Source organism: Macrosteles quadrilineatus, unplaced genomic scaffold (genome assembly GCF_028750875.1).
Source record: "Macrosteles quadrilineatus isolate MER2022 unplaced genomic scaffold, UCM_ALF_1.0 Scaffold_4__1_contigs__length_99947679, whole genome shotgun sequence".
NCBI classification, from domain to species: Eukaryota; Metazoa; Arthropoda; class Insecta; order Hemiptera; family Cicadellidae; genus Macrosteles; species Macrosteles quadrilineatus.
The window spans coordinates 60,762,966-60,790,799 of record NW_026542597.1 but is presented as its reverse complement, the minus strand read 5'-3'; the positions used below and the strand labels follow the sequence as shown (position 1 = coordinate 60,790,799).

The following is a 27,834-nucleotide window of genomic DNA, read 5'->3' as shown; positions in this document are numbered from 1 at the left end:
ATTCCTAAATAATAATCATATTTACACAAGAGCGCTCCAACAGGCGCAGCTTTACCATAGACTGAGTAACCCAAGGGAGTATATCTTATCTAAGGCGTTACTGGTCTTTGTAAATTAACACAATGTTTGGCCAACGTTATTTCTTTGATCTATAAGGTAAACACAATGTTACATGGCATTCTACAATTTAAATTATATAGTATATTTATTACTGACATTTTAATTTTTAGTGGATTAGATCGCCCATTGATACTTTTAACTAAACCATTGGAAGTTGTTCAACAAAAATATTTGTGTTAGGCTAATTCAACTTAAGTTTTCTTTTATTATTTTAAGTATATTAAGTTTATTATTTTTATATTACTCGTTTTATTTCGCGGGGAGAATATAGCAAGCCAAGTCATGTATTTGACAAACAGGATGACCAGACGATTAGCATGGATTGATGACCGAAAGTCTAGAGGATGTATGACGTAAGAGGTAACCGTGCCAACACACACACATACATCCTACAAACACATACACAAGTATCATGGAGGCGCTACAAGAGAATACTAACTACCTGCTACTGTAGATTGACAGCATGGCTACCGGCTGAAGTGCTGGTACTGTGCACATGTTAAACTATTATGGTAAACGCAAGAACTTACTGCTTTCACAACAATTTGTTATATTAGTTTTGTTAATAGTATTTAGTTCGCATCAATAATTACAAGGTTTGGCACATTTTTGTATGATATACACATGGTAATCTATTGCCTTTATTTTTTTTTAACTAGCAATGATATATCCCATTAATATATCAAATTTCTTGTAATAAAGCCATACAACGTAATTTGAACAGCCTTTTAAGAGCTTAGATTTTTAGATTCACCACGATGAAGTCAAGATGTTATCCCCCTGTTTAAGTTTTACACTGTTTTGCGTTTGGTAAATCTAATTACAGTAACAGCATTTTGTGCTGCTTAAAGCAAGATTTCAATTTAATTTTTAGACTATGGTATGAAAACTAAAATAAAAATGAAACTTAAATAGTGAACCACCCTTTGAGGGCTATTTTACATAATATTCTGTATTCCCTTTAATTAAAAACATCGTCCAAAACGGGTCAAAATTGAAGGCGTGTCTACTATATTGTACAACCTTCAATAGGTAATTTAAAACAGGTTCACAAACATTTATAATATTGTAAAAATTTTTATAAAAAAAAAAACTGAAAATATTGTAACCCTCATCAAATGACACTTAACATCCCAAATTATATTTTAAAACAAAACTGACTTTTAACTCGATTTTTCAAACCACGATAAGAATCGATCTGGGTCCCTTTAATGTTTAAAGGGCGTCATTATGTAAGGCGTACGTAAAAGGTAAATAAAACCCGGAGGGTGGACTGCACGTGGGTGGGAGGGGGGGGGGGGTGTGCTGAGCTGTCAAAGGCCTGGTGTAAAACTGCAAGTAGCCCCGGGGGGACGGGGACATGACTATACACTCAGGTCAAACTGACCAGTGGCCAGCTAGTCCGTCAAACTGGCGGGAAAACACGCCGTCAAATGGTGAGCAGTAAGACATATCACGAATATTAGAACAGAAACGGTAGCCTACAGCTTATAAGCATAAATTTCGTCACTGGCCCAAATGCCTATACTAATGGCTGCAACATACAGTATCATTTTAACACGTGCTTACTTTCGGGCCAGTGAATCAATTTGTTAATGATATACCGTTCCGGTTCTAATATTTGCAAAATATACATCGATGTATAATAACTCCCCCTATATTTCGATGGAGATATATATTGTGCCAGATGAATGAAGTAAACAGTGAACAATTTATTTAAGTAGAGGTGACTTTGCGCAAGTGTCTAATTTAACCACGATGAAATAAAACATTATCAAATATCACAAGATGAGCTGTTTTTAAGTTTTGTTAAATTACGTTTGTGGTTATAAAAAATATTCATTTTTACCATGAGAAAATCATACGTGAGGAAACGTCATGAGGTGGGTTGTTTAGCTTAAATAAAAATTAACAAATTTTTTAATAAAAGAAAATGAATATTTGTGGAGGATCTGTAAAAAAAAAATTGAAATATTTTGATATGTCACAAAAATTATCAAACCTACTACTGAAATATTTTTTTAAATCCATAAGTTGATATATTGTTGTGAGCATTAACAACTATCGTGAATTAAATTCCATTATTATCTCCAACCTCCGAGGTATGTAATAGCTTAGTGTCGAGAATTACCAATACATGTTACCCCAACTAAAAGAAATTCTTGTAAATGTAATATGGAGTAAATTAACCAATCATAATGAAATGTATAACTAAATTTAAAAGTTCAAAAAGGGCAATATATAATAAATTATTTTAATCCACTATGTTCTAATTTAAGTGGATTAAAATAATTTATTATATATTGGCCTTTTTGAACTTTAAAATTTAGTTATACATTTCATTATTCATTGCCAATATCTCTAATTATAAGTTAACCAATCATATTAAAAGAAATAAGTGACTCTTGTCATGCTAAAAATGTTCTAGACATAATACCATGAATTAAATAAATCTAAATTAACCTACAGATATTTCATAACATGTATTAAATATTTTATAAACCCACTCTTATGTAGGCTATGCTCGATCAAAGTTGATTCTCTGTGAGTAAACAGCATTTCCCTGATTCCAAACTTTCAGTGGACGCGTAGTTTGTACGTAGAAAACCATAAAATAATGACAAATAAATAGAGAATCAAGAAATAAAGCGGAGAAAGGCAGGGAAAGGGAGAACCTTTGGTGGATATCGGAGAGCGTTGATTAAAAGGTAGAAGTGGCCGGAAGTTGATTGGAACGGAAGTCTTGATTAGTACGTCACTGACCACGTGACCCCACGCCGCGGGCTCTGTCCTGAGCAAACAACAAACACCGCTTCTTGTGTGGACTGTACACTTGGGGACGTTCGGTGGATATCGCAATGGAATATTAGTTATTGTTAAAAGTAATATTTGAAAAAACAAAGTTAAATAAAAATATTATTAACAAAAAAGTAAATCTTTAAGTAAAATTAAACTGTTGAGATTGGTTTACAAAGTTTTTTGTACAGCAATATATTGTGTATTTGCAGGATTTTTACATTATGTTTAGTCAAAAAAGCTTAAAACGAAGTAAATGTAAGAAGATATTCTAGTAATTATACAAATCGCCTCAAAATAAAATCTGAAGATCGGTGGTTTAATTCCAAACGAGATCGCCTCTGGATCCAGATGTCATTTCCATTGGGCTATGAATGGATGGTTCTATATATCAAAAGGTCGCAGTTACTAAAAAGACTAGGATACGGATGATTAAAAAAAAACTTTGAAATACTTGTAAAGTATATTTAATACAATAAAAAAAACTATTTTATTATGAGGGTTATTAATTATTATATTGTGAGCTATGCAGTTATACTAAGTCTAATGAGAAATTGAAACCGTAGCCTGTATGGAATATATTAAAAACCCTTAAATGTTGGCCGCTCTGTGAGGACAATTGTCCCTGTATTGGGAAAACTCGTCCACTGATCGTCACCCAAAAAATTAAATCATACGATGAAAACTTGTTATCTAGTTCTTTACTTAGCTTCATGTAGACATTCTTCACAAAAGCATATATAAAACGTATAGAAGGCACTTTTTCTTTTGACAAAAACTCCTTACAGGTCATCCAACTATCATTGTAAAAACATGTATATGACATCAATTGAACAAAACAGTTAAGGTTGGTAGCCAAGTAACATTTACTCTTTCAAATCGTCAAACTTTTAAAAACTTCCGCATTCATATCTTGGAAATTCAACATCTAAAGAATACCGAACAGTAAAAGTGTTTGCCGCGATGAGGAGTGAGTGATATCAATATTAAACAACCGGAGGGTGTGAGACGCCCCGGATAACGAAATGCTCAAAGATCTCTCGGCCACAATTGTGGTCATTCGATACGGCGCAGGCCGACAAAAAGCTATAGGTTTTTTTCTTCTTTTGAGCAGTTCTCGAGGAGAATGTAACCTAATAACAGACGGTGGCGGGGCCCGGGGGACGGGGGTGCTAATTCTGTTTTCACACGAGCGAGGGCGCCTAATGCCCACCCCTGCTGACCGCCCGCGTTTGGGAAAATATCGCGGGTAAAGTCATGGACATTAGAACTGTACGGTGCGGATCATAAACATACAAAGATTGACGTCATTGGCCCCAAAAATGGCCGTATTATCTGTTCTAGTCGATTTTCCAAAGGTCCAATTAATTAACATGTACCATGGAAATGAAGTTATTTTTATGATCCACATAGTTTCGGTCCGAAACTTTCGGTTCTAACATAATGGGGTTAAGTGTGATAATAATATTGTTTCAACTAAGGTAATCTAAAGGTAAACTTAAGGTATCGTTTTAACTATTTAGTTTTACCTGTGTAGACTGAAGAAACTTCAAGATAAAAAGTCGATGTTTTATATTTCATTTTTAAATTAATGCCTTGTGTAACGCACGTGTAATCTAAAATTGCAAAATACAAATTCAATTATTGTTACCACAATCACTATTACATACAATGTTATTTGATCAAACCCATAATATACCATTTTGATTTATCTTTTAATTAGTTTTATGTGTTTGTGTAGTCTAAAAATTACATAAAATACTACAACAGGTTTTTTGCACATTAATTATTATATGTTTTAATATTATTTACAAATACTGTAAGTTGTTTTTTTTGTTTTTTTTTTTGTAAATGAATTAGGGCAATTTGAATTGCAAAATTAAATTATAAAGAAAAAGTAAATTTACCAATTGCTTGATTTTTTTCTCAAAATACTAGGCCTAAGATAATTGATCAAAAAATCAATTATCTTAACCCATTTACTACTGGATGTCTGGAGACTGTAAATGCGGAGAAGTGTGTCGGCCGGTTACTTGTTAAAATCGTTGCCTAATTTCTTAATTTCTTATCTTTATTATGCAGGCAAAAACGATCTGCCTAAATCATCTCCTATTGCGTTTCCCTTCGCAAAAGAAGTGCAACTCTGAATATGGTAATTGACCCAGGAGACGTCCTACCGGAAGTGACAAGTTCCCGAGACGGAAGTGACCCATTAGAAGGTGTCGGAACTCTTTGATCTTGTAACGTGTGGCCGGGGCCTTAAGGCGTCGGCGTCGCGACGCAAGAGGGAGATAGGGAAGTGATCTTACTGCAGATGTCACTTGTCACTTGATCTACATAGGTTATGTGAATGTTCTGTCAGTTTTGAAAAAGATATCTTCAATGCAGACAAATTATTTACAGCTATAATTTTTTTCAAGCAATTAAGTAAATAACCTCATGTAGCCGGTTAGTTTGTTTATTGATGATTTTTCACTTGACTGTGAAGCCGAAACTCACATTGAGTAGTTGAACAAAATTAAACATGTAGGGATTTTATTTTATTGACGAGCACGACCATAAGTAATAGCATAGAGCATATACCATAAGTTATGGCATATAGTCAATGGTAATAGACACACAGAAACACAAGTTCGCACACTTTAGAGAGAGATGTGAATAGAACAGACGTTTCTTCAATTCCACCAATTTTTAATTTTATTACTGTAATTTAAATTATTTAAAAAAATTAACACATGTCACTTAAACTTTTTAGACACATCACATGCATCATTATCTTGATGTATAATATACTAAAATGTTAAAGCTACTATGGATAAAAAGAATAAAACTGCAAAATAATATTCAAAGTTAAATTTAAGATAATTGTTATTATTGATTGGCTTGAAACGTATGCCTGAAAGTTCGCTCAAAGTCTGGTCCTCAAAAGCGTAAAAGGTCAAAGTACGCTCTTTAAGTGTTGAATGACGAATTTTAAGCACCACAAATAAGCAAAAGCCTACTTGAAAAAAAGAATGTCAAACTGCAGGAATTCATCAAACGCTGTAAGCCTGAATTCTGTGCAAAAATATGAACCATAAATATTACCAAGGAGTTTCTAGTACCGAGCAAGATTTATTTTAAAAACTACTCAATAACAATCTACAAAGTTTGCAGTCATGCCTAAGGAAGGTACAGATATGTAGGTATGTAGGTATGAGTAGATTGTTGCAGCAAAGTAGTGAGGTAGAGGGGGTAGTGTGGGGGTAGTAGCTGACGAAGGTACAGGTATGTAGGTATGAGTAGATTGTCGCAGGAAGGTAGTGAGGTAGAGGGGGTAGTGAGGGGGTAGTAGCTGACGATGGTACTGTTAGGTATGAAGATATGAGGAAGTTACAGGTATGTAGGTATGAGTAGATTGTCGCAGCAAGGTAGTGAGGTAGAGGGGGTGGTGTGGGGGTAGTAGCTGACGAAGGTACAGGTACGTAGGTATGAGTAGATTGTCACAGCAAGGTAGTGAGGTAGAGGGGGTAGAGGGGGTAGTAGCTGACGAAGGTACAGGTATGTAGGTATGAGTAGATTGTCACAGCAAGGTAGTGAGGTAGAGGGGATGGTGTGGGGGTAGTAGCTGACGATGGTACAGGTACGTAGGTATGAGTAGATTGTCACAGCAAGGTAGTGAGGTAGAGGGGGTAGTGTGGGGGTAGTCACTGACGATGGTACAGGTATGTAGGTATGAGTAGATTGTCTCAACCAGGCAGTGAGGTAAAGGGGGTAGTAGCTGAGGAAGGTACAGGTATGTAGGTATGAGTAGATTGTCTCAACCAGGCAGTGAGGTAAAGGGGGTAGTAGCTGAGGAAGGTACAGGTATGTAGGTATGAGTAGATTGTCTCAACAAGGCAGTGAGGTAAAGGGGGTAGTGTGGGAGTAGTAGCTGACGAAGGTACAGGTATGTAGGTTTGAGTAGACTGTCACAGCAAGGTAGTGAGTTAGAGGGGGTAGAGGGGGTAGTAGCTGACGAAGCCAGAAGCGGACAGTTTCAATTGGAGTCCAGCAGTCCCCAGAGATCTCCCCCCATCGCCACTTCAGGACACTCTGACAATTTTCCATTTACTTTGAGATCGCCCAAACAAATGGAAAGGCGATGATCCCGTGTCACCTTTTTGTGGTTTCCTTACTTCTTTCCGATTCACACTTGTTTTGGGTCAACATTGTTGAAGGAACTTTTCTCGAGTGACGTACTTCAGTCCGTGGCGGTTTATCGGGAAAGGTTGGAAAGTCGTGTGGGTATAAACTACTGCATTTTCATTTCATTCTAGTTGTAAACGTAATCAGTAAGTCAAATCGACTGAACTTACAAGGTGTTGTGTACGACCTTTTCGGAAACTAGATATTGTGATTTAACCTTATCAAGGAGTTGATAAAAATAGTCGCAGAAACACAACAGAGACTAGAATTTAAATCCATGGTTTCCACTTAGAACTTGCGATAGAAGCACTGTTGCGATCTAATTGGTTCTTAACTGGTGAACTATATGTTTTCCAATTGAAGATTGGTTAAAAATTATTTTTTTATAAATTTGAACACTGGAAAATTGAACGACATGATCACCTAAAACTTCTACAAAACCATAGACGTCATGTGTGTCGACATTGTATGCACATAATCTAATGTTAAACACTGAACGTATAGAAAGTGACTGCAATGAATGTACTTCGGTGGTTAAAAACATACCAGCACGCCGCCATTATGGTCGGACAGGTGATATCAGTAGCCCTTATCAGGCGCGGACTTGTTTACCCGCCAGAAGCACGTCCGGGACGCGGCGCGGCGGGACGTGGCCACCCTGCTGATACCGACCCACATCAGTGTTGCCACCTTGCAGTAGCTAAATATAGCCACGAAAGTATATTGCGTTCGATGTATATAAACAGCAATTATTGAATTCAAGTAATAAATTTTAGTGATTAAATTAAACTTGCTCTGATTTGAAATAGTGTAGAATTGGAGCATAGATAGAATACATTTTTGTATGGTGATTTGGTGACAAACACGAAAATAACAATGTATATATGAATATGTGAACCATAGTACAGCGTATATAATAATACGTAGTTTTTTTTTAGTTTATCTAATCTCAGTGGCGACTGACTTTTGGAAATAATCCAAATTTAGCAAATTGGAAATCGAAGTTATTTTAGATCAATTAAATTAACAATTATATTTCCAATTGGCTTCTTACAAAACAATAAAACAACACAAAAGGTCAACGGCATTATTGGGGACCCTAAAAGCCATTGCACCTCCCCAGAGATAACGGCACATCAGATCACGAACCGGAAGTTAATCGCGATTGTGTTTACCGGAAATACGCGCCGACACGTCTGTGAGGGTACGTGGACTTGGTGACGTCATCTACGAGTGGATTACGTTGACTATAGATATCTATAGATCTCGAAAAAAATATAAATCGAAATATTGTTTGATGATACTGTAAAATGTGTTAGTTTCTGATAATATTCTTAATAAGTAAACGATAAACTTTTGAAAAATTATATGCCAAGTCCACGCATAAAATTTAACAAACCATTTAAATCCACTGACAAACCATTTAAATAGGTAAAATACCTTGAATTTTGAAATAAGGGCAATAGTTTGTAGAACCATCATGGTAATCTACTACGAAACTCAATATGTTGTACTGTATTGAGACGAATCTTGGTTGAAAATCGTACAGTACCATAATTATCTATTTCAAAACAAATAGTTGTACTGTAATGCCTCATTGGACACTGATTGAGTGGATATTTTTTCCACACCAACAACAGGATGTGTATATTATGGCTAAAAGAGTGAAGGATTATTTTTGTTAAGCCCATTGATGGACGTCCAGTTTCAAGATGTTCTTTTACAAATGAGATTCAAACAGACTTAAATAAATACATTTACTTAACATCAAGAGAAACATGTGCTATGATCAGTGATGTTGTCCGAGTCTAGAAACCTATCTTTGTCTCTCTTACTCTCACGGGAATTTGTGCCTAGAGACTATCTCTGTCCTCTTCACCCCTTCCTCTCATGGGATCCTCCCCTAATGTCCCATTACATCTCTGTTGTCTTTTAATCAACGATAACTTAACCTACAGCATTGCGACAGAAATTAGAACAAGAGCAATAACGTGTTATGGCTGTGGTTTTGGTTAAATTATTCTCCTCAGTAAATTTGAAAAAAAAAACTACACCAGATTGGAATAAACTATTTGAAATACTCTACAGGTGTTACTAGTGTTTAGCTGTTACCTTTCTTGAATTGTAAAATAATAAGCATATTTACGAGTAAACCAGAAAATAACACATACTTGGTTTAGTGTTTGGTTTAATGTAGGCCTAGTAGCTGTGGTAAATTTAAGCTAATAAAAAAATATTCCTTATCAGTTTACTGTATTGTTATTTTTATTTTGAATCCACCAATGTGCAAATTAATGTAAAAATTATCTGTGGTGTTGTGTAGGCCTACTACATCGATCAATAAAAAGGTTGATGCTATATCTCGAGCTTTGATACTATAAATTATGCAATTCAAACTGTGATACTAAACATTATGCAATTCAAACTGTCGGGATATAACCATAAATATGTATCCTGGAGAAAATATTAGCCGAAGCGACGTTTCAGATCTGTTGCAGCTATCCATCTTCAGGACAAGTTAAATTTTCAACTGAATTGTTAATTGTGCGCAACAGTGAAGCCCGCCAGTAGTTTCACTAATTTTGGGTTATCTTCCGAAAACCAAAATTCGTCGGTCTACTTTTGACCACGGAAGCCTCCCTACTTTTTTTGTAGTCACATTTAGATCATGTTACAGTATAAGAAACTTATCTTAAGGATCTCATTATTTACAAGTACTGTATACCAACTGAAATGAATTAATAATAGTTATTAAATGTGAAATATAGCTATTAAATTTGTTTTTATTAACCCACCTTACAAATGTGTTAAACCTAATATACTATTAAGTTTTAAGACACGATTATTTAAAGATGGAATTTGGCATTAACAAATTTTTTATTGTTGGTAGAAGGTTTTCAATATCAAGGGTTGTAAACTTTAATAAAATATTAGGGGTATTGATGAATAAATGGTGAATGAAAATTCTTTATTTGTTCTCTTAACGTAGTGTCACAAAACACTTACATTGTATTAACTAAATTACATGGTTCGCTTACCAGCCCATATACATGTCCATTATCGTATTATTTTAAAATGCTACAATGTTTGTAAATCCACAAAACACACTGTGGAAGTGGAACAATAAAGTCTGCATTCCGAGGTTAAAACTTGAAAGAGATGATTACCACTGAATTGCACAATATACATCAAGCTAGAAGGGCAGTGCAGAACCTACATTGAAAAAGTGTTTATTTCTTTTTTATAATTAGGTAGTTAACTGAAGGTTGAACATTTTTTGTTTTTACTGAACTTGCTATCTTGACCTTTCCATTTCTTGTCAACAGTCAAAAGAACTAGGCATTCCATTTTCACTTGTACATGATGAAAGTGTTTTTTGAAATCGCAAGTGATTTCGATCGGAATGCTAACCGATTGTTCCTCGGTCGAGCGCTAGGTAAAAATTCAATCGGTTTTTGTCGCGGGGCGGACGGCGGGAAATTTGAATGTCACGGGAGCGCCTACTCAGCAGCTTCTAAAGAGATCCATTACTGATCAGTTCACGGCGCATAGATTGTGGCTGATGAGTGATCTGGTCCATTGTGATGCAAGTGGCAATGTGATGTGATGCTGCTGTGGCGATGGTACGCGTCGTAACTTTGAGTCGAAGTGGTATGAAGATTCATGGGTGGGCTTTCTCGGCCGGTATCAGTAGAATCCATGGAAGGTAATGGTCTTTGGAGCCAACCCAACGACCACAGAGTCAACTGCGTCGTCAGTTATATATTCTCGCTAACTAGAGCCACTGAGGATGCCACTTAATAGTAAGGGCGAAAGGTCTGGCAGCATGTATAACAACGGTACAACTGGCGACGTGGTTGACGCCCAAACCCACCATAATGGAATCTGGTATGAAGATTAATGTGAGAAATTATTCACGCGGTATCCGTCATACAGCTAGAAAACAATACTGTAAGTTTGTTTAGGAGGTGTTTAGGAGTTGAATTTCTGAACATCGTCAATTTCAGGTACTTAGCGAATTGTTATGTCGAAAACATCATCATCAAAAAAAAAAATAAAAAAACAACATTAAATTGACAAAAAACCTGTTGAGGAACTACAAAACCGCCTAGTTTGTCACATGCTATGTACTAAAGCTCTGTTAGTATGTGTACGTGCTGCTAGTATGGTTACAATGTTGCCAAGTGACGTAAATAATAATGTACCATTTGTATTTACACGGACACACTGTCATTGAATAAATATTCTTGTCCTTGAATTGTATTGTAGTCTTGCAGGTCCTATATTGCAGGGCTTAATAGCTGTAATAACATCCTCTCTTTATAGCGGTATTTTAACTTTTTCTACATTAGTCAAAACAAACATTTACTTATTACGTAGATACAAATTTACACTACTTAATTTTTTTACATTACGAATTTGAAAAATTTTGAAAAAAATGTCCTTAGCCAACTTGATTTTTTTGACATAGAAATATTGTAATTATTCAAATAATGTCAGTTGACTCAATTAAGTTAGTACTCAGATACTTTGTTCAAAAGGTTAAAGACAAAAGATTAATTTTTATTAAGGTGATTCTTGTGTCGTGATTTTGGTTAGTTCAAAACTTGACTTTTTATAAATTCTTCTTTCCAATAACAAAACGTTTGCTCCAAAACGAAGAATTACGAGCATATACAACTCCAAACAAAAAAGTGTTAATACAAATTTTTAATTAAAAAAAATTGTCTCGCTGTGTTTTTATAATGCTTGTTTTAAAGTACTCGGGTTTTACCAAAAGATCAAATGAAAATAGTTTTTTAGATAATACATATAATGTAGGTGTTTTGTAATTGATAAAACCAACCAATTTACCAACATACACCGATTTACAATAACCAACCGATTTAGTTAGTGAAATGAATGTTAATGTATATGCTGAAACAGCTCCCCATTACTAAAAAAAATAAATTAATATAATAATGGTAATATTATGATAATGGTTAATGTAATGGTAGGCCTAATATTGGTAATATTCCAGGAATGGCTGGAAGAACTAGGCCTACCAGAAACTTGTTAAAGGGGAGAAAGGAACGATAGATGACTAAAATAAAATGTGAATGTGATGAAAAATTACTAAAAATACAAGCGTAGACTAATAGAAAAACAGTTCACCCATTATTTTAGTGCAGTCAGAACTAAGTACCGATTTTTACTTCAGTTGATTATGAAATACGGGTATTGCATTTAATAATGATGTTTAAGTCCAACGTGTATATGAGTCAACACAAAATTGGAATTTTTTTACAAAACCTCTTCGCACTGTAAAGTAAGATCTAAATAGAGCGTGTTTAAATTACGAGGACAACGTAATTAGGTGTTCTAACACAAAATTACAGAATGTATTTGTTCTATGTGTTTAGGAGTGGATATGCTAGCTTTGCTTGTATGACGACATATTAGGTCATAGTTTACAGCAAGACAGATGTGCATTCGGCTGACCACCCGTGTATTTGGACCACCACTGTATACAAACATTGAGAACAACGCAGTATTGTGACGCACGTGCTACACGTGCTGTTAGCCAAATCTCGCCATCGATATAACATTCCGGATAATATATTGGTATAAATGTAGAAAACCTAAATGGTTTTGAATGATAGAACAAAATATTTATTCCTCCTACTGTAGCACCGTTTAAAATGTCTTTTAGTTGGCGTCAAAGGGTTGCGGTATTATCGCATAATGATTGGTGATTGGCGGGATTCGAACCCTGGACCTCTGGGACAGAAGCCCTGTGCTCTACCACTAGACCAGCTCTTAATCCGATAGAACCAAATGATTATGTCCTCGGTATGCTAAAATGATTCTGTCATCATGTATGATGTCCTAAAGAAAATAAACGCTCTTGAATTTTTGGATGTTGGGGTACTGAAGAACACTTCTCATCACATTTCCGAAATTTGAAACTTTCTTAATACCATGGAGGATCTTACAGTGTGCACTTTACGTGCAAAATCCAGAGCTGAAATGATGTAATGTAATGGCTACATTAAAGGATTTTGTTGTATATTTTGAGATACCGTAAATGTTTAAAATCATATTATATCTTCGAAATTTGTTCGTCTACTACTGTATTCAAAATGTGAGGTATAAGATTCTTTTGGTCTGTAATTGAGAGATTAAAATATGTGAGTATTTACATAGGACATCATTTGATTTGCACTTAACATTGTTTATTTACACAACGGGTAACCCCTCCTCCAACCTCAGCCAAAAGAGAGATCTTCCAATATTACCACCTTGCAGAACGTCAATACTTATCACATATGTTAAACAGGTCAACTTTATCAAGCTGGAATATCTTGACCGTTATCGTAAAACACACCCTTAAATAGTTTTGTCAACATGCAAATTTGTAATACCCTTATGCAAAATTGTATAAAATACTTCAACGTCAGTTCAGTATGATTGGTCAACCAATATACTAATTGTTAACTTATACACAGATCCGCTTCCTCGACTGTAACGCCAGTTGCAAGCAAGTAGTACTGTACCAAACTGTAAGACTAACCACAAGACTAACATGCCACATGTGTTCTGTACAAACTTGCATGGTGTATTTATATCATTTTGTTTACAAGTTCCAGCTTTCTGATCGTATGAAAGTGTAGTTCAACAATTCATTCATGAGTTAAAAGACTTCATAAACTGAGTGAAACAAATGCTACTGGTAAATTTGATGTATTTACAAGAGAGAGAACAGTCTTCGTATTTTTTACGAGTCGTAAGTATTTACAAGACACACAATAGCTCATACAACAAAGTGCACTACTGTACGTTCTCGTTTGGTTGGTAGCAATATAGCTGTATAGGTTAGTTGTGAGGTCTCCAATAGTTTATATATTAATTTATAATAGCTAGTGATATTTGAAGTGCTTTAAGTGGTTTTCATGGTTATTTTAAAGGTATGTTGTTAGATTACAATTTGGCCAACCAAACAGGAACGGACTATAACCTACGGTGAAGTATATAGACAAAATGACATGCCCTGGCTCGAGGAGCGTCTGATTCTGTTTGAAGGGTACACAGAGATCCGCCGGTACGAACCAAGAGTGGCTGAAGGCGGAAGTCTGCAAGTGCGGCCCTGGAAGTCGCTGAAAAGAGGAAGTAACGGCGTAGTCCATAACACCCTGATGGTACGGCAACATCACACACGCGAAAACACTTGGAAAAACTTGACAACTTGAATATCTCAGAGAAAAAGTCGCCCTAAGTAGGCTCTGGAGGAAAACCGAAAGACAATAATGAACAAACGACAATGTGACTAGGTCGTGACAGATCGGGAAGGTCCGTGAGCGATCGGGCGACTCCGTGACTCCGCCTACTTAACGCTGATTGGCTAGCGGCACGTGCTCGGCCGGCCCCTCATTATGTCTTCACCTGTGAACGCGCCCCACGCCACCTTACCGATATTTTTATTGGCTACCTGAATTACGCGCAGCCTTATCACAATGTTTGCTTTATCTGCGGGGGTTTCTCAGGGCTGGGTTTTATTAAATGTTAAAGTAGATGTTGGAGCTCTAATAGTTTTTATTTGCTTAAAATTGTTTTGATATTAGAGGGGGAGTTAATAAAACGTAAGTATAATAAATACCAGTAGTGTCTCTACAATTTTTGGTAGAAAAGGTCCTCTTCATCATGATGTATACTTTTTAGTAATATTCGATAAAAATCATGTGTGGTATTCCTCAACTATCTCCTTTTAAGCTCTGATTTATTTTATTTTTATTTTCAACAGCAATACCATTTACAAAAATAACATACATTTATGGTTAATAAAATTGTAATACTTCAAGACAATACAAGATGGATGTGGATGACTTCGATATACTATGTCAAATTTCCATATTGCGTCCATATTGCATAAATACCATTTCACACAGTTTTTTAAATGAATTATATATTTATTACAACAAATCATGTACATAATTCATTCGTTCATTTAATTTTATACGTGATTAAATGCAATTTATAAAATCTTTTTGTGAAACATTGTTTTCCGTCGTGTATAAAATAGGTAGGCCTAAACGTAATTTTTTAAATGCATTTCAAGACAGTGCAATGGACAAGTTAAATATTAGTCTATTAATAAAAATAAGACAGCCATTGAGTTGATATCAGTGAAATTTTATGTAAACAACATTAAACACAATAATTAGAATGGGCATCACTCTTTAAAATATGACGAAACGTATATTTGCACTATTTAAAGCCAATGCCAATAAAAGCTAATGTTTCTATTAGTCCAACCAATTATGTAGTAGGTTTGATAGTTTTGATTGAGCAGAATACTATTACAGTATTATTAATTTAGTTATCGTGGGAATAAAAAATAACGCGACTGCTATAGAAAAGGTGCACAAATTTAACGCCTTATTTTTTTACACAGCTGCATTAAAAAACAATATCAACACAACAACTAAAAATTAATGATATTGTCCTTGAAGAAATATAGGCCTACGAGAGGGGCAACTTGATATAAAATTATTAACTTGTATCAACGTGAATTTAATGAAAACGTAGTCCTTTATTAATAATTAAATAAAACAGCTTTTGACAAAAGGAAATATTTCAAAATCTAGTCCTCAATGTTTAGGCATTATAATTTACTCTTATGGTACAATAGAATGCTATAATATCTTCTTACAGCTACGTTAGTGGGTTAATGATAAGGAACTGTAAGTATTCTGACCTGCCGTGCTGAAGTTCTTCATGTACTAGGGACAGGCCATGCGTGTTCACCATCCTAAACAGGACACCAACAGTAATATTACTACTCCACTCCACATTTAGGTGGCACTAAAGTATTGTAAAATGGTTACAATTTGATATAGGTAGTAAAAGTTGATACCATAAAAACCAGGTAAGTGAAATTTCTATTATCAGGATTATACACCATAATTCAATGGTGTATGGAAATTTGCACTTGCTTAAATTTCAACAATACATAACATAAGTCAGCAATTTTTTTCCCATTAAATTATTTCTAAGATTCCGTGGCTTCAACATTTTAAATTTGTATACTTTAGCTCAACATAATCATTTTGATAAGAGGTTGTTTGCATCATATCTAAGTCACACACCTATACAGAATAAAAACTCTGTATCCTTAACTCCCTAGACTAGATAACGAAGGGTTTGTGTATACAATGTGTTAAAAATCACCTAAATATTGAATGCACACGAACTTTTAACGAGGTAAAATGGAGATGTCGTTTCTAAAACTGTACTAATTGATATGACGTCATCTTCGTGGCAAGACAAATTAAAAGAAAATACGTGTTTGTTTCAGTACCAAACACATTGTTGGTAGTGAACAACAATTAATTAAATAAAAACGTAACATCCTTACAGTATCTCGTGAAAAATACTACCTCACCTACAATTGTTTAAATTTAATATCAGTGTTGTTTTGTCCAATGTTTTATTATTTTCAACTATTTTTTTTCCTATTAAATACTTATGCTATTCCCATTTGTAACCTCTTAAACTCCTAACGCCTATGTACAGTATTGTCTACACACAAGTGTAACCCTTAACAATTCCACCTGATCACAATCACCACATCGCACTAAAGGGTGCAAGTGGTGGGGGGAGGGGGGGGGGTTTGAGACTAATTGTAAGACAGGACTTCAACATTGCTCATTGGCATATCTTAATTCCATCGGTCGACAAAGGGGTTGTGACTGCTTTAAAATACGTCCTCAACTCTCCAGTGACTAGGGCTGGATTAATGGTCAACGGTTCAGGGGATGAATTGCGGAAACGGGCTGTTGTAGCAGGATTTTTGTGATTTTGGGCTAACCCATAGCCTGTAAATAATGGTTTAATAAACAAGCATTATTTCATAAATTTTTAATTCTTGTGGGGAAAGTTTGTTACTATTTCGCATAAAAGGATGTTGAAATTTCCGATTTACTTTTTCATTTTGATGTCCCCAGAGGCCAAAAACACCATTCGTTCAAATTTTTATATATCTCTATATATATATATATATATATATATATATATATATATATATATATATATATATATGTGTGTGTGTGTCCATCCGCACGGTAACTTGAGTAATTTTTATCCGATTTTGATAAAATTTGGTTTGAAGGTGTAAGGCGGGATAAACTTGAATGAGTTCGCGAACCAGCATGATCGGACTATGGGAACGGGGGTTTATGGGGGGTTTTATGGGGTAAAAATAGGTTTTTCCCATTTTTGACCCTAAAAACACAAAATTTCACAATTTCTTTTCAAACCATTTTGTAGAGCTTAAAAAAACAAATAATTTAGTATATTGAAGCGTTATTATGCGCCTAATTGTTACGGAGAAAATTAAAAAAAATAGTAATTTTAAAATTCCCATGTTATTCTTATGGAGAATAAGTCAACTGTTGTAGTTTGCTTGTTTATGAACATATTTTGATCAAATTTGGAAAATTCATTAATTTCTTACTAAACCACAGTACCTTTAAACATTTTACATAAAAAAAAAAACGTTTTTACCCTCCCTGTTGCAGCAAACCTAAATACTCATTAAACTAATTCTGTTTAAATAGGGAATAAATGTGATATTTTTAAGGAGACATTTTAGTTTAAATCCAATCAGGCAAATGGAAATTCGCTAAGTCTGTAGGTTTGCTGCGGCGGGAGTATTTCACTATGAAACTGCATAACAATAACAGACCGGCACAGCTGACCACCTTTTGCACACTGTAAACAATACAAGATACGTGTTGCTAGAAGGAAGGTTTACCAATACTGCAAGATACGAGTTCTACGTTGCCCATTTTTTTAAATTACTTCCAATTTTTATAGACTTACGAGGTTTTAGAATTAGGTGAGAGACAATGAAATCTATTGTTTTTACTATAAATCTCAAAACCCTATATTTGGAAGATACGTGGTATTAGACTTAGGCCCTCGCTATGTTTTAATAGAGTACTGATACTGGGAAACCCAACAGGAAGCGGTTCATCCGCCCCGTGTGGCCAGGCACTTGCGCGGCATAACTTCGCGCGAAGATAAGCCGCGCGGCTTAAATTCGCCTCGTGTGGCCGGGGCCTAAGACACTCGTAAGCAGTGACGTAGCCAGGATTTCAAAATGGGGGGGGTCGACTGACCGGGCCCAGGTGGAAGAAGGGGGGGGGGGTCCGGGAAAATTTAGAAAATATAAGCCCTAAAACGGTATTTTTTTTAGCTCTCCTGGCATTGAAAATAATCAACCCCAACGTCAATCCAGTATTATTATATAATTTTACGTTTAATTTAACAAAAAATATTATATTTAGGACCGGAAGGGGGGTCCGGACCCCCAGGACCCCCCTGGCTACGTCACTGTCGTAAGTGTTTTAAGCGCGACAGAAATTTTTCACCGATTTATCATACTTTAGTTCAATAAAATATCTACTATGTGGAATTTTCACGAGTTTTTGGATTCAACTATATGGAATTTTTGTTCAAGGCTGATTCTAACATCAAACACTCCATAAACTTTGCACGTTCATCTAATTATTTAAATAACCCAATAAAACTACAAACAATGAGATAAAATTAGATACTTATTCAACCCACCAGGTCCGCCATGCTGCCCACTCTATTGTACGTTGTACCGCACATGTCTCACAAAGACCTGCAGACAAAAAGCTATATTTTGTGTGCATTTTCCTCGCACGCCGCGAGAAATTGAAGCTATTACAGGACGTCAACCGGTGGCGAGTTTTCTCATTTTCTCATTTCTCAGTTGTTTTGTGGCGAGCGTGTGCGAGACACGCGGTGTAACAAATCGATGCCACGGTCCTATCTTTGGTTTGGAGATGACACTACCTCCTATGTAGGTGCCACGGTCCTATCTTTGGTTTGGAGATTCTACTACCTCCTATGTAGGTGCCACGGTCCTATCTTTGGTTTGGAGATTCTACTACCTCCTATGTGGGTGCCACGGTCCTATCTTTGGTTTGGAGATACTACTATCTCATATGTAGGTGCCACGGTCCTATCTTTGGTTTGGAGATACTACTATCTCATATGTAGGTGCCACGGTCCTATCTTTGGTTTGGAGATACTACTATCTCCTATGTAGGTGCCACGGTCCTATCTTTGGTTTGGAGATACTACTATCTCATATGTAGGTGCCACGGTCCTATCTTTGGTTTGGAGATACTACTATCTCATATGTAGGTGCCACGGTCCTATCTTTGGTTTGGAGATGCTCCTACCTCCTATGTAGGTGCCACGGTCCTATCTTTGGTTTGGAGATGCCCCTACCTCCTATGTAGGTGCCACGGTCCTATCTTTGGTTTGGAGATGACACTACCTCCTATGTAGGTGATACGGTCCTATCTTTGATTTGGAGATGACACTACCTCCTATGTAGGTGCCACGGTCCTATCTTTGGTTTGGAGATGACACTACCTCCTATGTAGGTGCCACGGTCCTATCTTTGGTTTGGAGATGACACTACCTCCTATGTAGGTGCCACGGTCCTATCTTTGGTTTGGAGATGATACAATATAGCAATCAGCGGAAACAGAAGAATCCCAACATAAACCGTAAATTGTCTCCGGGATGTTGTTCAACATCCAGAAATATTAAAGTTGAAGAGTTTGGAGTAAGCAGGATGACTAGTCATTAGTCACAAGAAGCCATAAGTCATCATTAGCATAGTTACAGTAGACCTACCCAAAGCAATACAAAAGGTCGATTGATTTTGTATTTCTCAATTACGGCAAATTCATATCAGGAATATTTCCTTCACCTTTATATCAGACCGACAATTCGACAGCATTTTTGTAGTTGATTACAATTACAGAAATTAGCTTACCCCTTCTTCATCATGTTTTCAATTAAATGATTTTTAAGTTAATGTATTTGTTATGCGTAATAAACAAATCTGTAGAGTTTCATTTTGTTAGACTTTCCGTAAGCTACTCATCGTTTCCTGAATACGATTTTGATTCAAGAACAAAAGTGGGATATAAAAAAATACGATTCAGCAAAACATAAGTTGTTTAAATCGCGATAACAGATCCACTGGTAAAATACAGATGTAAAGTTGTAAAGTAGGGGGAGGGGTGTCAAAATGTGATGATCCAGGGGAGAAATAAAATGACGACATTACAGCCGTGCCCCATTTGTCAGGGGAAGCTATCATTTTTCAAAATTTAAAAACGACACGGTTGTTGCATTATGTATTGAGGCTTACTGCGGATCTGGGCTTTGGATCGGGCCTTGAGTGGTTCATCTGAGGATAAGCGTGACGTCACTGAGGTGGTCTAGGGGTAGTTCACGTAGGTAAACAACAAGGTAGGTTAAAAACAATATGTTGTTAAGGACCTATCAGGAATTACTTTGTGATTTAGAACAACGGTTAAGCCTTTTGTATTCATTGTTGTTGGGTGATTTGTACAACTTACAAAAAACCAAATGGTTCGAAGAAGTACAAATTTGCATAAGATTGTTGCTTCTGTTGGCTTCTGTCCTAACGTTGATATATTTAAACCTAATAATGTGTGAAAGTACAACAAGTATATTTGAAAAATATTTTGACGTATCCTACAACTAAAAATATTGTTTACAAGTGTTATTCGACGTATTTTTGTTCTTTCAGGTAATTTAATAACACTTACGATGCTGTTCATGAAATGATTTACCAAATAATGTATGTACAATTTCTGTGGGTAATTAGTTTTATTTTAATTTACAGTATTATTTGTAATAGTATTTTAGTCGAACCTAAAAGAACACTGTCACTATTCTCATGGTCAGTTACTTCACACTACTTACGCTACTTAAGGACATACATAAGTTTGAAAAAAAAACTATGGTTTTGATTTCTGGAGACCGTACAAAAGTTGTGTCCTCTGGCTTATGTCAATAGGTTACATAACAATATCACCAACAGCAGCTTACATTTGAAGAGATTTCCTACTAATCCGTGTGAAGTAAGCTATAAAAACTCCAAACCAAACAAATTTAATTTCGCAAACAAAACCATTCCTATGTCGTGAAATACCATAAACACAACAATTGGATGTTTCACCAATGAATTCTGAACTCTGAGAATTCTAAAAACTATTAAATTCTGCTCGGACCAGTGAGCGCGAGAATCTCCCCCCTCACTTCAAGACCAGATTGTCAAGTTACACCCGAGAACGATTTTGACGGAACTGTCCCTGAGAAAGACATTTTTTCTTCTCCCCTCATATCGATGACGAGCTCATTTGTCTAATTACACGGGGTCACCCCCCTGTACTAATTACCGGGACCTCGAGTCTCAGTTTCTACTAAGCGAGTTAACTGTGATTGTTGTGATGTTAGCAAGTTTCCCCTTGTTTACACGCTGTGGGTTGTAATTGGGTTAAAAGTTAGTATCTGATTCGTTTATGCTTCAAATTATATGTTAAATGAATGTGGTTTAGGTTTCCAGCTGTCTTCTTCTGGAGAGGATTCTTTCAGATGATTGATGTATTAATTGCTATAACTAGTATTGCCTAGTGCGATAAGTAAACGTCCTATTCTTAAGTTAAAATTGTTGCAGGTTTCAGAATAAAAACTGATGTAGTTAAGATTTGCCCCCAACAGAGTGCGCTGACATAAATTACTGATTTCGGTCGAAAACGCAATCTTTTTAACAAAGCCGAATTCGATAAATTATTATAAATTAGAACACCTTCAATGTCAGATCAAACAGTCCATCGTATAGCACCAAAACTAAGGGAGACATTCTAGTGAAACTGGCTAGCACAACATTGTTCTATTGCAATAAAAAACATGCTACAAGTCTATATGAATGGAAATTTATACTTCAGTATCCAATAATGTCAATGATCCTGGTATTTTTGTTATTAATTGTGATAAAATTTGTTGGAAAATTGTGCGCTCCACGTAAGTAATGTAATGTTTATTTGGATTTCAATAGCCTTCTTAAACCTGAACTTAAGGTGTTGTTTACTGTTTAGATTATTGAACACATTATCACAAAACTATCACTCATTTTATGAATATTAATTGTATTTCCTGTCGGTAAGATTACTTTAAATTCCTAGTTAGGTTCTACACTATTTCCCTCCAGTTTCCGTCGCAATGACCATACATAGTCCATCACGAAGGGAATGCCGGGAAAAGACGGATGATCGGAATCTCTCCTGCGTGAAATCAGCTGATGGCCACTGTCAGTGTTGCCAACGTACGCGACGCGAGACACGGTCAGCTGATAGATGCAACCAGTGCTGCCAACACACGTCAAAGGATTTGAAATTTCAAGTTGGCAGTACTATAGTAGGGCTTTTTGTAAAAAAAATCTAGTAAGGAATGAAACTGCCCGTCAGATAAAAAAATGTAACAATAACAACGCAGTCTTTAAAATAATACGCCAAAATAATTATTATAGAAAACTATTTTTTTGCAGGTCACACCTTCAAAGTTTAACGTCATAGCCAGTTGTAGAATAAAAAAAACTACTTTAAATTAGGAAACCAAGCCGAACCAGCAAGGAAGTTGAATGTGCTTCTGTAACAATAACCAAACTGAACCTGCATCATGAAGAGTTGTACAACTGATCTCTTAACAAACAAATTGTACCAACTACCAAGAGGTCTCTAAGTAAAGACTTTTACAGTTGTGGCAAATAAATTAAATGTCCAAAATCAAATTCTTTTGATACTACTGTACGGTCCAGACATTATTTCGGACTTGTAAAAATCCTAAATCAATAATTTGATACGTAGCCTTCTATAATATCTCAATTTCTACAGTACCAAGTCGCTATTTTCGTCTAATAACACCGAAATTTATATTAACGACCCAAACACTTTTCACACCAGAGTAAGACTTTAAAATCATAAAATGCATAAGGTTCTAACAGCACTTTCAACCACCCAACATCTTGTTCATACCTCATTCATAACAATCACGTTATTGTATAAACACGATACAAGCTCTTTCCAAACACACTGACAACTACCGGTGCCACAATCAAAGGCACTACTACCACATTCTCATTCCCGTCACAGTCGGTGAAGATTTCTGGTGATATTAGATTTTCCGCGTGTTTGCACTGCAACGAGAGGCTTGGATTTTGATAAAATGAAACATAAATATGTTGATGGAGGGGAGAGACCCCAGCCGGAGTAAATAGGGTCTAATCAAGTGGCTCTGACGGCTGATTAGGCATCTGTCTGTCTGCTAGGCTGGTGACCAATAATAGGCCTCCCGAGTCTAGGGTTACAGACAGAAAATTGCACATTGTTGATTTCCAGCCCATTGTTGAATTTAACATCTCGGACATTAGTCTGGGAGAAAATATGTTAAATTTCCAGTATATCTACAAAGGTTTAGTGGTTTAGACTATTTCTTTAATTTTAAATACCATTACAACACACTAAAAAATGTTCTTTTGGGGTCTAACCAGGTTGTAAATTTAAATAATATACTGTAAACAGTATGTGTTAGGCTGTAATTAAACACAATGATTGCTAGATACAGGTGATGTGCTATTGAGACATATGCAAAGAAGGAACTAGTCTTTAAGATCTGTAAAATACACTTTGCGATGAAGTTCATGTTTTAAATTGTTTATGTTTATACAGTTACAAATTATAGTTTTTTTTATATATATTCATATTTAGATCGTTTTGAGTTTTTGAAAAAACATATCATTGTGGAACTCAATTATTTCAGTGTAATTCAACTTATAAAATACCTGTTCAAACTACAGTTTATAATCTAGATAGATTTCAGTAGGGTAGTCTCTGGAACGGGGCGATGTCTACATGAAAAGCGCCCGCGTATCCTCTAACGCAATATGGGTGCTGAGCTTATATTGCCTAGTAGTACAAATGCAGGCACACAGTCCTAGTGTTTGGCATTTTTACAGTCAACGGTTGTAGGGTGTCTTGAAAGTTTGAGTGATTTGGAGGGTACTTAATTGTACATAAGACTAAATTTGTCCAGAGAACAAAGCCAAAATAGTTATATAAGTTACATATGCACACGAATTATTTTATTGTATGCCAGAAAAAATAAATAATTTTGTTTCAACCCATACAAAATACTTATTCCTCTTCTGCAACCTCCCATGCACCATCAATATTTTGCTCCACGACGTTTCCCATATCCCTCAAACCCCAAAGCTATTTCCAATTGTCTAGCTGATCAGCTGATCCCCACACTCACACATGGACCAATCAAAGCTAACTAGAAGGGTAAACACCTCCGCCCTCGCCCTTATTCGAAATGCACATTCGTTTAAGGGACCGCAAAATTTAACAGGGTCCCTCAGGGGTTGGGAAATATTTCAAAATCAACTTTTCAGACACCATGAAATTGTCAATTGTCTCGAATTTGAGTGTTGCATAAGGTCTGCTACACGATTGGGTTTGAATAATGTATGTTGATACTAAATTGCTAACAGGTTTTGTATATTGCTATTTATTTCTGTCCCTACATATTTTATTTTTAGCAAACCATTACATTAAAAAAATGACAACGTAGTAGTCAAAGTAGAACTAAGTACCATTATAGCTATTTTTTTTAATTGACTTAGTGTTGAGCTACTCGATTGGCATGTTTTACACTTTTCGTAAGGGAACGGTCCAAACTGTGTCAAATCGTTAACTTTCACAATTTTATGTTGTGTTAAGTCATTAGCTTAAATCTCCATAGTTTTCATTTGGTAGGATTAGGAGTTAACTAATTTTATTTCAAATATTTCTTTTGGGCGTTTTCGCTGTGCGAACTCTTACCCCGTGCGCACTCTTGCCCCATTTCAATTCTTTAACCATTTTCCGTTGGGTTAGGATTAAGTCATTACTGTAGCTTAAATCTGCATAGTCTTCATTTGGTGAAATTATGAGTTCATTTTATTTCAATTTTTTCTTTTGGTGTTTTTTACACCAACAACGTTAGACGTATCTAACGCTAAATAGAATCATTTAGCACAGTGACAAATTACATCTGCATCCAAAATTTATCTCACTTAAAATCAAACCAGCGACTTTCGAGTTATGAGATCAGCACTAAAACCACCCTCATAGAAAATGAATTATTTGAGTGCATTTGACACAACTTGGCACAGCAAACAACAATTGACCGGACTGAATTACCAAGGGATGTTACTCACGGTAGGGGGTTACATGGGGGGGGGGGGGGTAGCCCAAGGGTAACAAATTACCAACGTTTACCTGCTGGTTGAGTTAATGGGGGCCACTTTGGTTTCAATTAGCCCTTATCAGTGGAGCGATATGCGGCCTAGCGGGACCTATACACCGCGCCACCCTCCAAGAAACAATAGACGGCTGTATTATTTATACATAATCTGCACATCTTAATGGGCCCTTAATTCATAAACTTTATACGAGAGCGGCACACACGTGCGCTATGGCCCTGATAACACTGATAACGCAGTATCTGCGGGCTGCCACTACTTACATGCTAGATAGAATGGGGGGGGGGAGGATTTTTGAAATAATTAGGGGTTTTAATGGTTAATGTGTAACAGGTAATAATAATTATGGTTAAAATAAAATAAATTATCCATAGATAACGTGTAAAAATAAACTTAAGGACGTACAATTAGGAGTACGAAAATTATAAATGATAATGCAGAATTAGTTATGATATTTAGTTAATAATCTTTTGGTTATCAGTTAGTACACGACTACTCCAATAGTGGGACGAGCTTTTATTTTAAAACAAAATTAAAGTAGAACCACAGACTATACGGTAATAAATTCGGTTACTGTATATTTTTAATTTATCATATTCTTAATAGACTATAAGTGTAATTTTAGGGTTAAATTGCTAAAACGGTGATAATAAATTGAATATGACTATGAACAAAATACTTTATGGCTATAAACCACTCACATTGTATTTTATGAGTAAAAACCAACTAAACTGGATTCAGTATTTTTAGCAACATTAGTGACTTAATTATTTATAAAATATATTATTCATTCCTCATGTTAAATGTTTTCTTCGTTTTGTTTATGTTTTTCTCTCTTTGCATTCTAGTTTTTATAGTATTGGAAAAAAATCTGATAAATATTTTTATATCAAATAAAATAGTTTTAATTGATGACTAAGACAATTATCTGAAAATCTACTGTACGTTTGTAATAAGTAAACAATTCGATTCAAATCGTTCTGTACCTGCTGTAAACTCATAGTAAACCGTATCAGTTGGCACATTGATATGCCATGAGTGCTATACTTGTTCCTAATAAAAAAACGAATTTTCCTCTTTCACGAGACATTCTAAAATATTCTTTGAAAACTTCTTTAATTACAGTCAAAACACTTTTTCCTCTACCGGGGTGGATGGGGTGACGATTAGCCCCTGTAGGGGGGTACAAGGGGGGTTACTTTATAAATAATGACTCAACAACGCCTTGGATGATAATAAAAATGAATTAACGATGCAGACCAGAAAGGGCTACAATTTTTACCGCCCCGAGATGATTTAAGGGCCGCAGATAAGGAGGCTTCTGATTCTTGTTGTCAGACTTTTTAGCGTTTTATTCCACCCCTGAGATTCACCCTCGTTTCATATTTATTTCACGCCGGATTGAAATATGTTCCCGCGTTCGCGATATAGCACAACATTAATACTGAGGTCTGCAGCTGTCTGAGGTTGGAGAAATGGGGAAACTCTGCGGGCGAGTTAGTACCAAAATAATGGTAAATAGGAATTATTTTTTTGTGACTTTTGTTGTTAATGAATTTGTCAGATTAATTATTTTTCCTCACCAGGATCATATTAGTACTATTAGCGACATACACTGGTCTACAAAGATACTAAGGATTGCTTTTAAATGTTTTATACATATTTAGTTCTCGCAGGCCACTAAGTTTCCATACCATCCGTAATCAAACGTAAAATTTGATACAATTTTACTGAATCTATGAGAAATACAAATCGTTAACATACAAACAGTCTATGTACTTAAATCTTGTCATACGGGCGTACAAATATTAGATATTTGTTATTTATTTAATAGTTTGTCTAGATGGTAGACCATTTTAACCAAGAAAACCTTTCATCTCACACTGCAAACATTTAAAACGTAATGACCAGCCATGAATGTAAAAACAATTACTATTTTTTCAGTCTTTTTTCAGAGATCTCTAAAGACACATATAGATATGTGAAATTTGTGTAATATTCGCACACATAAAAAAGGCATATTTAAACCACAATCGTCCATAACTGGAGAAACAGGATAAAGGGTTATTTCTCCAATGGTGTTAGCATTTTTTATCCATTTTCTGACCCAGCCGTCGGTAGGGTATATTCATCGGTGTCGGTGGTAGCATATTCATATTCGAGGTTAATTTGCTGCTGCTTATTGTTAATAAGCTAAATCAAAAAACAAACAAGTTTTAATTACTTTTTTTTAAGATTTAGTCATCGCACCAGTCCCATGTGTGGACCTGTAAAACCCCGAAAAGCTAACAAACCCTAACGATCCAATCTTTTTTTAACGATTCCCGTAGAGGCTATCGGTGTGAGAGAGTGTTAGCGAGTCTGGTGATGGTGTGGGTGGAAGGGGGGGGGTTAGGAAAACTAAGTTAGTGACTACAAAGCCCAATGACAAGCAGTGATCGTCTGATTGGAAGAGGACAACAATGAGTGACCAAAGTGAGTTACGGAGTGTCCGAATGTCCAGGGGTGAATATAGAGTAGGTGTTGTCACTGTACAGTTGAAACTGTTG

The 27,834-nt window shown here is 35.7% G+C and overlaps 1 protein-coding gene across 3 annotated transcripts in view; it reads right to left on the bottom strand.

Annotated features, from left to right (window-relative positions):
- Positions 1-27,834, bottom strand: part of LOC128992058 (protein trachealess-like) — a 211,461-nt gene that overhangs the window by 32,099 nt on the left and 151,528 nt on the right. For 2 of the 3 annotated variants that reach the window (XM_054415439.1, XM_054415440.1), the window contains one exon: positions 15,818-15,871. In XM_054415439.1, the coding sequence (XP_054271414.1) occupies positions 15,818-15,871 (54 nt within the window). Of the gene's footprint in view, positions 1-14,172; positions 14,476-15,817; positions 15,872-27,834 lie in introns of those variants that run through there. The other variant, XM_054415441.1, reaches the window with a different exon arrangement.